This window comes from Aedes albopictus, chromosome 2 (assembly GCF_035046485.1).
Source record: "Aedes albopictus strain Foshan chromosome 2, AalbF5, whole genome shotgun sequence".
NCBI lineage: Eukaryota > Metazoa > Arthropoda > Insecta > Diptera > Culicidae > Aedes > Aedes albopictus.
The window spans coordinates 427,866,619-427,879,836 of NC_085137.1; the positions used below are offsets into that span (position 1 = coordinate 427,866,619).

A 13,218-nucleotide genomic window follows, 5' to 3' on the forward strand; every position below is an offset into this window, starting at 1 on the left:
AAAGAAGCTGAGTGTATCGTACCTTTATCTTCCGCTTTGGTTGCATTGCCGAGGGCACCATCGCCAAACTCGGCCAAGTCGTGCAGGGCAGTCCGGAGCCGCACAGCGGCCAACTTGAGATCCATCAGAATCGGATCCAGCTTTTCCTTCGTCCTCCAGTTCGGCGAGACGAAACCAAGCAGTCTACGGAATGGAAGCAGACGTGTTAGTAACCTGATGATAAGACCTCCCGAGAATTACGCATCTTACCTTGAAACGGCGGAAGTGGCTTCATTCTGTAATCGGGCGAGGGTTTCCAGCGCCGAGGACAGCTCCAGCGGAAGTTCCTTCGATGGCAGTGGCGGTGGTTGCTGGTGCAGCAGTTGCTGCTGTTGATGAAGCGGGGTTTGAGGAACATCGTAAGTGCTGGTGCTGGAGGAGAACGACGATATGGACATCGAGTGGTTGCTGCTGAAGATGCCGCTGGTTTGGGAGTGGGGTGTTGCGGGATGCTGTGGGGGTGGTGGGGTGGATCGTATGGATACCGGGTTTCTCCGGGGCACGTCGTAATCGGGCATGTTGGCCAGGGAAGACCTGTTCGATGAGGACAGACTTAAGCTGTCCGAGGTGAGCAACGAAGAATTGGAACTGCTCGGAGTGAGGTTCTGTTGAGCAAGTAGATTGTTAACCGGTCGGGGGATGTCGTAGGACTCTTCCATTCTGTAGCTGAAGTGATGATGGTGGGGCGGGTGGCCGTAGTTCGGTGTGTGCGGCGAATGGTGGGGATTGTGGTGGGCGTAATAGGGTGGCGTTCGGGACCACGCTCGCGGTGTGTCGTAGTTGATGGGGACCGCCGGCTTCGGGACGTCGTATGTGTCGAGAGCGTCGGCCGAAGCGGAATGCTGATGATGCTGATAGGGGCTGCCTCCTCTTGTGGGCGTCGGTAGCAGATCATACAGATACACGTCGCCGCATTTCTGGGGTGTGAGAACCTGAAGGGGTGGAAATGAGATGAAAATAGGGAAGCCGTTAATTACTGGATAGGTAAGAGGCCAACTTTTTCATGGAGTAGAATTGTAAAGAATAAACTTTTCAGACAGAAACAGGTGACAAAGATAAATAAATGCCGATGCTTTGGAAAACATAGACGATAGTTCCACTGCTAGAAGCATTCCGAGGAGGAAACTAAATGCAATTTGTTTGTGCTATTCCTTCTAAGCACAATTATTGTACCCCTGAGAGAAGGCAAGTGCTCTTATCGTTGTTATTTTTGCTGCAATTTATCTATTTGGTTCATCGATGCTGACTTTCAATTTAATCATTGGATCCAAAATAAGTTTTTATTGTTCTTGGATAAATAATTGACTTTTAAAACAGTGTCATGGACAAAATACGAAAAATGAAAAGAAATCATAGTGGATACAAGGCTGTGTATGTATGAATTGGTATGAATTTGTGAGTTCATACTATTATTTTATTGTGCACATTGAAAAAAAAATAAAATTGTAGAGTAATTTTCTACTATGGCAAAAGCAAATCGTTTAAGCATTGTTCATTTTCATATTTCCACATTAATAGTTCAATAAGTTTTTGACTCTCTAACCTAGAATGGGATCTTTGGAAAATGAGCCTCAAAAAGCATTTATCCACCGGGAAAAAGTGGACGAAGTTTATCTAGCTTTAGCTTTAGCGATACAGTAAGGACCCGATTTTGTCAGCCCCATTTTGCGACAAACTTTTTGCTCTCGTTATATTACGGTTAAACTTCATCCAATTCATTCATATTTATCATCAAACTACAGCTTAAAAGCAGAACATAGAGGGATAAAAAGTTTGAAAAGTTTTTTAGGTTTTCGAGGAGAGTAAAAAATGTGTTTCGAAAAGGGACTGACAAAATCGGGTCACTTATGTAGTATCAAAAGGACTTATTACAAGTTTTTTCAATGATACACTCCGCGGACCCTGAGACGACTTCTGAAATAGGTTCGTCCGCGGTTTATGGACATATAGCTTATATTTCAATAGAACTTTTCAGAATAGTTTTGTTTTGATTTAACCTCTGAGTAATCGGCCATATAATTCGACATTAAAGTTTAATATGTATTCCTAGATTTAGTCAAATGGGTGCCTCAAATGTTGCAATAAAGGTTAAACACGCTGTAATATTACTTATGTACCTCGTCACCCACTTCAAGCAACTACATTTGTGGTCTAATAACACTTAGCGCGCTTGGCAAAGTTCCAACATGCCGCTTAAAGTGTTGCCACAGTTTGCAAAGTTTGCTAAACCTAGTCATCTGGCTGGTGGGGCCTAAGCTTAAACTGTTAATGCAATCAGAGATTACTCAGACTTTGACGTGGATGATCCTATATTTGAAGAGTTATCCAATCGGGTTTTCAAAATTCCCAAAGGAGTTCAACTTCATAGCTTCTAGTCCAAACCAGAGCGTCCATGATTAACGAAAAATTTAATCATGATTAATCATTGATGATTAAAATTTCAATCTCTGTGATTAATGATTAAGATTAATGATTAATTTGATTTTTAGGATGATTAATGATTATGATTAATGATTAAATTTGCTTTTATCTGTGATTAGTGATTATGATTAATGATTAAAAATGGCTAATTGATTAAAAATCATGATTAGTTATAAAGTCACAAAAAACTGTAAATGATTAATGAAAAATAAATCTGGGTTATTAGAAATTTCAAATATATAGTTTCTTGTTCCCAAGCAGAGCGCTCAAGTAGAATTCCTCCTTTTTCCGCAAGTATTTTGGACAACTGAAGCAATACTTTTCCTTACGGAATTATAGACAGAATAATGGGCTATTTTCCGAAAATAAAAGTGGCAGCTCCATTTGAATTGCATGGGAGATATTAGCGATGTTACACTTTGCTTGCCGCCTGCGAACTGCTCAAGTAATTTTGAAGTGGAATCATTACATACTTGACCATTATTTGTTCTATCTTTTTGTTCAGTACGTACAAAGTGGAAACTAGCCTTAGAAATGTAACTCTGTATTGGCTGGGGGTGCATACATTAAAACGGGCTTAAAAAAGAGGTTATTTGTGCATAACTTAAGTCAGGGCTGTAATGAGCGAATGTAGTTCGCCAGAACAGATCTTGCTCCTGGAAATTTGAGATGGGGCCAAGAGAATTTCCAGGAAGTTCCAAGGGTCTTCAGGGGTGTTTCATTGGGTTGTTTTAGGCGATTTTAGGAACACTTTAAGAACTAGTATGGGCATTTCAATGGTATAAAGAACGTTTCAGAGAGTTGCAGAGGTGTTCAAAGGGGTTTTAAGGCAAAACTGGAAGCTTTGCCTATTTTTTTTGGTTTTTGATTTTTTATAAAATAACGAAGCAATATTTTCAAAATCGGTTTTCGGACACATGTACAGTATGGATCAAGGTATCTGTTGAACTTTTTATAGGTGGAAAATGTTTTTCGTCTTTGCAGCAACCATTTTTTGTGAAATTTCATTTAAAAACGGTTTCTGTATAAACGAAAAACATTTTCCACCTGGAGAAAAAATCAGGAGATACCTTGATCCATACTCTACATGTGCACGAAAACTGATTTTAAAAATAATGCTTCGTTATATTATAAAAAATCATAAACCAAAAAGTGAGGAAATCCAGTTTTGCCTTAAGAGTTTATTCAAATTGATTATGATGATTTCAAGGGCGTTTCAATGAGATTACGGAGGTTTCTAGGGCGTATCGAAGCATTTCAGATAGGGTCATATCAGGGGAGTTTCAGGTAAATTTTGGGGTTTCAGGGGCATTTGAAACGGAATTAAGGGAATTCAAGGGCGTTTCAATGAGTTTATATAAGTTACAGGGGTGTTTCAAGGCATTTTCGGGGCGTTTCAAGGGGTTTCATCAAGAGGTCTCTGAAATCCTCTAAAATTTTATGAAACGCCTTTCAAATCCGCCTGAAACCCCCACGGACCCCACGTAATTCATCTGAGACCACCCGGAAGCTCCGAAAACGCCTACGTAACGACTCTAAAACTCGTCAAAAATAATCAGAAATCCCACAAAATCTCCTCGGTTTCCATGTAACGCATCAGAGACCTCCCGAAGCAACTAAAACGCCCATAAACCCCATGTAACGCACCTGAGACCTGCATCGAAAACACATCCGTAACGCCTCCAAAACTCCAAAATTTCCTGAAATGCCCTGAAAACCCCGTCAGCCTCATGTAACGCACCTGAGACACTCTGAACCCCCCGATAGCGCCTGCGTACTGCCTTTGAACCCACCGCAAAACCTCTGAAACTCCCTGAAAAGCCTCCGAAATCCCCATGAAACCACCTCTGAAACCCGCCGAAAATCCTCTGATATTTCCTGAAATGACCCCGAAAACGCCCCTGAGACCTGCTCCAAATATCAATAACCCCAGCATGATCTCCAGATATTCCCTTGAAATCCCTTTGGATCTCCTGAAACGCCTCTAAGACCGCGTTAAGGGCCCTGAACCCCCTAAAAGCCCCTAGAACTCCCTAAAATGACCTTTACCTCAAGGTATCCCCAGAAACCTCCTGAATCCGTCGAAACACCCATGATACCCCTTCAAACCTCTTGAGTCCCCCTTAAAATTTCCCGAAGACCTTCTGGTGCGCTGTGGTTTGCCATGGAATGCCCCAGAAACGGCCCTGAGATCCGTCAGAACTCCCGTAGATCTCTCTAAGGCCGCCTGAAGCACTCCTGAGACCTCCTAGAATCCCTGATCCCCCCTGAGGGGACCCTAAAACCGTCTTAAACGCTCTTGAGACCTCCTGGTACCTCCTTGAAACCCTCCTGCTATCTCCTGGTACCCCGCTGAAACCTTTTTTAACCCCCTGAGTCAACCTTTGCTCGTCCCTATAAATGCCCCCTATCCGCTGTTGCCATAGTTACCGTCATTATTACATTTTTATAAATATACACAATATTGCAGGACATAAAAAAGACGCATACCTAAAATGAAATTGCATAGAAATAACCTACATAAAAGAGGTTTTAGTATTAAGAACAGCATTTAAACTAATTCAAATTAGATGATATATATTATATGGTGAATCATTTTTTATGATGAATGAATAATGATTGATTAAGAAAATTTCTTATGATTATGATTACTGATTAATGATTAAACAATATTTTTTGTGATTATGATTGATGATTTTTGATTAATCTAATCGTCTTCGGCAAAGTAGTTGAATAGGACAAGAACCTTCTGGTGATTCTTCAATTGGTTGGTGGTGAGATCTAGGAGCTAGGTGACGCTAGTTATAAAGCAAAGTTTTAGACTTCTCTATCCCGGTAACGAAAGCAGATAGAAATGTGTCGTCTTGCCCAAAGTTGTTCAGAAGGGCAAAATCATCCTCCAATTAGTTGGTGATTTCGCCGCTAGATGGCGCCAGTTTTCCAGTAGATTTAGACTTCTTTATATCGGGATACAAAACTGATAGAAATGTAAAACGCCCGAATGCCATTCGCCCCAATGTATTAAATACCCAAACACTATAATAATCTTGGAAACACTGCGATTTTGCCGCTGGGTGGCGCTAGTTATAAAGTAAAGTTTTAGAGCTCTGTATCTCGGTAACAAAAACAGATAGAATGTGTCATCCTCAACAAATTTGTTCGGAAGGACAAGATAATTCTGGTTATTCACCAATTAAGTGGTGATTTCACCGCTAGGTGGCGCTAGTTTTCAAGTAAAGTTTTAGCAAAGACAAACAGACGTCTCACTCTACGCACTTCCCATCATTTCCCCTTTTAACGGATTATTCAAATATTCCGTAGTTCGCAAATCGCTCGCTCATGGCGCTCGCATCGCTTTTGCTCCTGTTTGACGTTTGCTCACTACCGCCATCTACTCAGTGGGTTTGCGAACCACATCATAATTAGCATTGGGCGATTATGATCGTCACGATGATTTTCATCGCATTTTGTTCCAAGTGATACGTCTGTTTGTCTGTGGTTTTAGACTTTTTTATCTCGTGATCCAAAGCATATAGAAAAGTGTCGTCTTCGGCAAAGTTGTTCAGAAGGTCAATCACTTAAGAGTTCGATTATAGTAAAATCCGCTTCCATCCATTACAAAACCAATAATTCAAAAACGTTTTATTTTTGGTTCGTTTAGCACGTACACTTAATTGGCAAAATTGGTAAGTTGTATACTATTTATCACTTAACCGTATTAAATTAAATCACTTTTTCCCTATCAAGACCGCAATGTGCTTCTCTACAGACATTGCTCTCGAAAACACTAACTACACCATCTCATCAAATATATGCCTAGTTTGATGTATAGTCCTGTCTATCACAGCAGCTTAGTTCCACTATATGTATAGTCAGTCTTCACTAACGAGTGTCCTTATTCCTCAGGGCATAGCACTGACTGGTACTACCAGAATAGTTTTAATGAACTTTTTTTTTTCGCTACTATAATTCCACTCATGAGCCGCACAGGATATGTATCGAGAACACAGATTGATTTTAATTGTACCTCCGCCTCCTCCGCAAAGGCTCGGATTTTCACTACTTCCGGGAGCGGTGAAATTGATTGTTATTTGTTCGATTCAAGGAAGAATATGAAAAGTTCCAGATCTTCAGTGAATTCACAGTTTTCTTCAACAATTTAAGTTCACGAAAAGCTCAAAAGCAATGGATATTTACCAATAACAGAATAGGCACACTTCCCAGCAAGGATCCGAGGACGAGCCTTCTTTCTCGTGATTGTCTAGGAACCGACTGACGGCGAGACTGATACAATCAAAAGTGGCCGCTTCTGGCTACCACTTTTCACCTACCTTCTCGTATCGTCAGGATAGTGATTGCATTTCCCTTGAGTAGAGAAGGAAATTCCATTCTGTCCATATTCCACGATGTGGGTGTGTGGGTGGGTGAGGATTTTCCGGGCGCATGCGCCCGATGTGAACAACACTCATCCGTGGGGTGGTGGCTGAGGGAACGTTGATGATGGGATGGTTGGAAAAAGGAAAATGGATTGTTTTTGTTGTGATTTGTGTACAGGTGGTTCACGTTAATGCGGTTGATTTAGATTTTCAATTTATCATTTTGATATGAAGATCAAAATGTGATATTGATTTCATTTGCATAAGAGATAAGAGATATATATCATTGCTGTTGTATGTAAAACTACGTTATTTATGGATGGTCCAGAGTCCACGTAGTGGACTGAACAAGCACCTTGCGGACGACAATCTCGAGAAGGCCGCTTACCCAAGTAACATTTTTGCTGGATAAGAGCTTAAAAGAGCTTTCTTCCGAATGTTTGTTCCATAATCTCTTATGCAGCTACTTTTGTTAGAGTTTTATTTTTGTGTTACGTGTTCTATTTTAACCTGTTAATATTTCCCTATGTGAAATGCGCATTTATAGTACTCCGGAGTATTAGAGCATCTTGAGATATCATCTGTCTCTTATTGATGGCCTACATTTAGGTTATTTCGGCACTGATATTAACTAGAAGATTTCCTTAACAGAGACATCAAACTGTAGACGTCTTATATTAGGGTAATTCGCCAATTGTTGAACACTACCCAAATGTTGAACAGTTTCTCAAAATATAATTATAAATCTAACTTAAGCAATTTTCCATCAACGTAAACGTATGATGTAGATGCGTATACATGTGTGTCATGATATTGATCCAATAAAGTTACAAAATTATACAAATTTTACGTCAAAAATATCGATTGAAAATTTTTAGCCGCTGATGACACGAAAAGTGCACAATTCTTAAGATTATTTTTAAGAAATTGCTGTTACGAAATAAGCTTTGCTGGCAAATCGACCACAAATATCAAAGTGACGCCATAGTTACAGGAACTGGAAGGATGTCCTTAACAGGTTAACATTGTTTAAAATCACATTTTAATTGTAATTTCATTTGAAATAAATATTTTTCTTATCACACTATCATTATGTATCTAGGATCCAATTGTTGAACAGAGGTTTTTCAGAGGGATTCAGATTGTTAAGGCGGTCCCAGGAGTATTTTAGGACGCTTCAGGGGAGTTCAGAAGCGATTCACGGGTTTCCACATGATTTCAGGGTCGTTCCAAGGGTGTTCTAGGGGGTTCAGTGGGTCCCAAGTGTTTCCAGGAGTGTTTCAGGCGCTTTCAAAAGCGTTTTTTCTTCAGTCGTTTTCGCCTGTAGTCAAAACATTTCAGCCATTTTTTGCATTTAGTTATGTCTGAAACGATTACAGTCCAATAGATCTTTCTTCAAATGGGAAGCGATTCTATGGAAACGTCCATAAATTACATCACGCTTCGAGGGGAGAGTGAAGGGGGGGTCCAGTAAAGTGCGACAACGCTTACAAAAAATCAGAGGTCTCATACAACAAGTGTGACGTAGGGGGAGCGGAGGGTATAAAATGGACAATTTTTGCGTGACGTAATTTATGGAAGCTCCCTCATTTGAATGAATTGTCATTCAAATGACTAACTGGGCACAAAACACGAAAAACCCGGAAAAAATTCCGCCAGAGTGAAAAATTATCGGATGTCGGGTCAAAGTCGGGTCAAATTTTATCAAATGTTGGACCACTGTTGGACTCACATCGGATAACTGTTGGGTCTATGTTGGGTTTGGTGGCCAAAATATAAACAAGTCAATGATAGGTTTATGTCGGGTTATACGTCATCAATTAAGAACAAAGCTTGACCCGTTCAACAATTGGCGAGAATCGTCCAACATTAGGATGAGCTTGCTTATGAAAGTGTTCAACATTTGGATTACAGACTTCTCATACAAATGTTCTATTTTCTCTTATAAAATGGAATTTAAGAGAATACAAATTAAATGGGAAGTATAAGGAATGAGTGGATCTAGACGCTCACTGGATATTTTTCAACTTAAGTGTAATTATGCACGGAAAAACAAACGAAAACAAAAATGCCAGTACTAACCGTTCAACAATTGGCGAATTACCCTATAATTTGATTCAGCGTGCCCCCTTAGGATGAGAAAATCCTAGACAAAAACTCAAGCTATGAAAGCACCTAATGCTGCAAACAAAAGGCAAGCTGGCAGAGAAAATACGATTACAGGATTGACTAATGGACCAACAACATTAATGAAACCTTGTCATCCTGTCATCGGAAAGTGTTATCCATTAGGGTTATGTTCTGTTTTAATACGCATTTGTAGTGTTCCACTATAGATGTCATATTTCTAATATGCATTTGTAGTGCTTCATTATTTTTTCGTAATATAGTGTAGTTCTTTTAATTGAAAAGTATTCTAAAGCTTCAGAGAAACAGCACTTATGGTTATGATTGTTCTTAATTTTTTTTTCCATAACTTACCAAAAACGAAGAAAATCGGCGAATGTGCTTATTCCCCAACAGTGCTTAAGCGCAGCTGTGAAATTTATTTGCACCAAGATTTGCACTTCTTGGCTCAGTCGGTTTGCACAGTAACACAGCACAAAAACATACGCTCCTGCACCCCGAAGTAATTAGTGAAAATTACTCCGTACGGTTTCAACCGCTGCTGCTGGAATGTCTGTTGCACAACACCAAAAACCTTTAGTAAACCCTTTTATCCAGCCAGTAGCAAGAAAAGGGAATGGGGGACGCCTTGCCAGGAAAAATAGCAAATCATTGCATACCAACACCCCCCTGTGTTTATCCCACTTTTCTGTACCATTTATTTTACAACATGAAACAGTTCCTTGGGTTTGGGTTAGAGAAGCAGATTGAATGTTTCAGCCCTATATGGTTTATGTAGTTGGCGCGTGGAAGCGTTGAAAAGTTTTCCAAATTAAAATTTGCTAATTACATCCACACGTTTCGCCGTCACCACACCGTCTGGGACGATGCATGGAATGCAAACAATTAATCTACGAGAGTGGGGTAATTTATGCCGGCATGAGAATTTATTTTTTATTTTATTTTTTTAAAGACGCTACACACCGGCTTCAGCCAGCGACTGTACCGACTGAACATAACATATACTAGGCAACGGTAAACATGTACGACGCTTAGTGACCCAATGAAGTTTTTTTCATTTGACGAAAAGTTTGCTCCGACTGGAGAGGGAATCGAACCCACTATCCGTGTCTTACAGTACGCCTAAATGACTGGCGCTGCTAACCACTCGGCGTCAAACGGTTTTTTTTTTCTATGATTTTGAAACAATTTTGAAAACTTTGACGGAATATCTGAAAGCTTTTCTTAGATCTTTTTGCAGGATATGACGAACTTGGTGGCCTAGTGGCTAACGCTTCTGATTAGTTTGCAGAAGAGCCTCGGTTCAGTCCCTGAGTCCTACATTGTATCTCTACATATCCAATAGTATGGGACAGAAAAATACATTTTATTCCTGTACAGTGTACACTTTTTGAGTTCCATTTTGGACTAATATCAACTGTGTAAAATTTCAGCTCGATCGGAGAAACTATATTTTATCACCAGCCGTTTTTAATTTTCATACGATTTACTATGGGGAATATCACTTTTTCAAAGAAAAAAAAAGCCACAGGTTGCCCCATAACCCCTAAAAATAAATCGATGAATGATTTCTGTTGGAAATTTTACGAGGAACCAACTCTACGAAGTCCGCAAAGCTATCTAAGGCATGTGGAAAAAGTTATTGACTGAAAGCCGAATAGCATGGCAACGCTGTTAAACCTCCTTCGTGCACTAGTTGACGCTCACCCCGCCGACGTAGTGCACGCACGTTGGAGGATTTGCCGCTGATTACAAATGTCCTCGCTAAAAAAGTAAGGAAAATGCATTTGGTTACTCAAATTGATGGACCCCCCCGTTAGTTAGAGCCACAATAATTCTTGCAGACCCCTCGATCCCAATCATTGAGTGCTCATTGTTAGGGGTTGTACTGGTGACGATTTCTTAAACCTGTTTTAATGATCTCATTTATACCACGCACAAACTTTTGGGAAAAGGAGGTTAAACTCTGTGTTACGGGTTGGGTGAGGTAATGTATAGAGGCAACCCAGGTGACCGTGCGGCTCGGGCAGTGATGCATGCATGAGTGCGGTGTGTGCGATGACGGATAGTGTCGTGCATATAGGTGCAAATATTAATTAGCGCAAGCTCATCTGTAAAAAAATAGCGCTACTACGTGGTAATGCAATTTCTATAGATAAATCTATACGAACGAGAGCAAACCTTATGTAGCACGTCACATCCTATCAATAGAACAATATCTAGTCAAGATTGAGCTTCCTCCATAGATCCCATCGACAATAGTGCGATGTAGTGCATCCTGGCAGACAGGACAGCCGGTCGAAAACGATAAACTATTAGGTACAGGAATAACGGGAAAACATCCCTCTCGTTATAGAAACACCAGCTTGTAGTGGGTGGTTGGTAGGAATCAGTCTGGTCCTGGTCTGAGGCTGTAATGGATATAAAACAGCCCCAACGAACCAGGGGGAGCAATAGATACGTATCGAAGCCTTATCCGCAAGCAGTAACCATCGCATCGGACAGGCTTTTCCCGCCACTACTCTCATGTGGCGTGGCCGGCTCACGGTTATGTGGTGACAAAGTCACCGATAGAATGGGACTAGACTCACTAAACGAGTAGCTAGCAGTATGGTGGCATCAACTGGGAGGACATCAACTCAGCTCAGCATCATAGTCTGTGTAGGGTAAACGAGGACATGAATGAGGGGGCGGCTGTTGAAACGTTCAAGTGACTTGGCCGTTAGATGACTTGCTGCTGGGAGAACGCGTACGTTTGCATCGTTGATGGCAGTAAAGTGAATTACCGATGTTGCAAGAGTGGATTTTTTTCGCAAACAATGCAGTGTTGCCAGCAACGGAATCTTGGCTTAATTGTTGCGATGTCTGAAGAAGATGGGCAAGGGCGTATTTTATGAGAGTATAAGTTGCTAGTCAAAACAAAAAGTTTTTAGGCACAACAATTAAAAAAATGAAACCGGCAACACTCTTACCACGGAAAACGGGCAATATGGAGCACATTTTTCCATTACATTACGGATCAGCAAGGGAATGGAAGCGAAGTGTGCTGTATGCACGATGATGGCTCATAACAACACAATGCGACGCTATGCTATGCTAGCTGAAAGGGTGAATTTTCTACTCGTTGAAGGAAGATGAAGGCAGCACCAGGAGGGGTTGATATCATTATAATTTCATTATGATCTCACTAAACAATGTATGCGCGTCCGGAGATGCTTAATTTTGTCGGTCCCAGTCCGCTGCGAAAAAGGCATTGTTTTTCCTATTAAAGCTTGCCAGTGTATGCCTGTTTATTTCGAAACTTGAAGATAGGTACATTCCTTATTGTAGCAAACCTTATACGTTAAGATTCATCGTTTTATTTCGCTCCAGGAGTTAAGTTTGGATAACTGACAGCAAAAATACACCATATTTGTTACTATTACAGAAAAGGTCTTAAGTATATTTGCGTTCTTTACTAGATGGATTAAACATATAACATCATGTATTGATATTCGGGTCAGGAATTCAACATGTTACAATTTATAGAATTGACGATCAATCGAGATTTAACTCATTCGTGTAAGGAAAGCAATTTCCTCTTTCAACTTACTTGTTTTACTGGCCATATTCTAACAATCATCATCTTTTTCTGCCATCTAATCACAATCAATGAAAAACATACATCGAACATCGACCACTTCCAAGCTGATCAATATTCCATCATTTGGAGTCAGATAAATCATTCGCATTATCCTTCTCCAAGCTAGGAAAGATATTTCTCCCCAATAATCGTATCGGAAAGCATCAGCTAAAAGGTCCCCTCGAGTTATGTTGAATTATATTACCAAAAAAAAATAGCTCAAATCTTCCCAATGTTTGCGTATTCAGCTATACAGGAAGATAGGATTTTTTTCCTCCAGTAAATCAATACGTGATTCAAGTCTCCCCTCTCTGGGGACTGGGACCCATCCGACCGTGTCATCCGGCCGGGGTAGAATCGTCGACCTATATTCATTCATTCCGGTCTGGTGGTCGTCTAATATTTTTACTATTATTGCATTTTTATTGTCGGTATGACATCCGTGTCCGATGGTCTTTCCTGTCTCGTCGTTCGGTTAGATCCGGAATCCTGACGAGGCGAGACGTCATCTTTTTTTTTTCGCTGGAGTGTTTCCCTTTCATTACTTAGAGATGAATACTGTAATCAATAACACAGGAACCACATCCTGCATTCTACTACGGACAGTTATCATGCCTTTAATGCGATGAATAT

At 40.5% G+C, this 13,218-nt stretch overlaps 1 protein-coding gene across 1 annotated transcript in view; it reads right to left on the reverse strand.

The window, feature by feature from the left end:
* Positions 1-13,218, reverse strand: part of LOC109426568 (breast cancer anti-estrogen resistance protein 1) — a 291,334-nt gene that overhangs the window by 8,745 nt on the left and 269,371 nt on the right. The window contains exons 4-5 of the mRNA XM_019702100.3: positions 250-971; positions 23-183 (exon numbers count right to left, since the gene is read on the reverse strand). Of these exons, the coding sequence (XP_019557645.2) occupies positions 23-183; positions 250-971 (883 nt within the window). The remainder of the gene's footprint in view (positions 1-22; positions 184-249; positions 972-13,218) is intronic.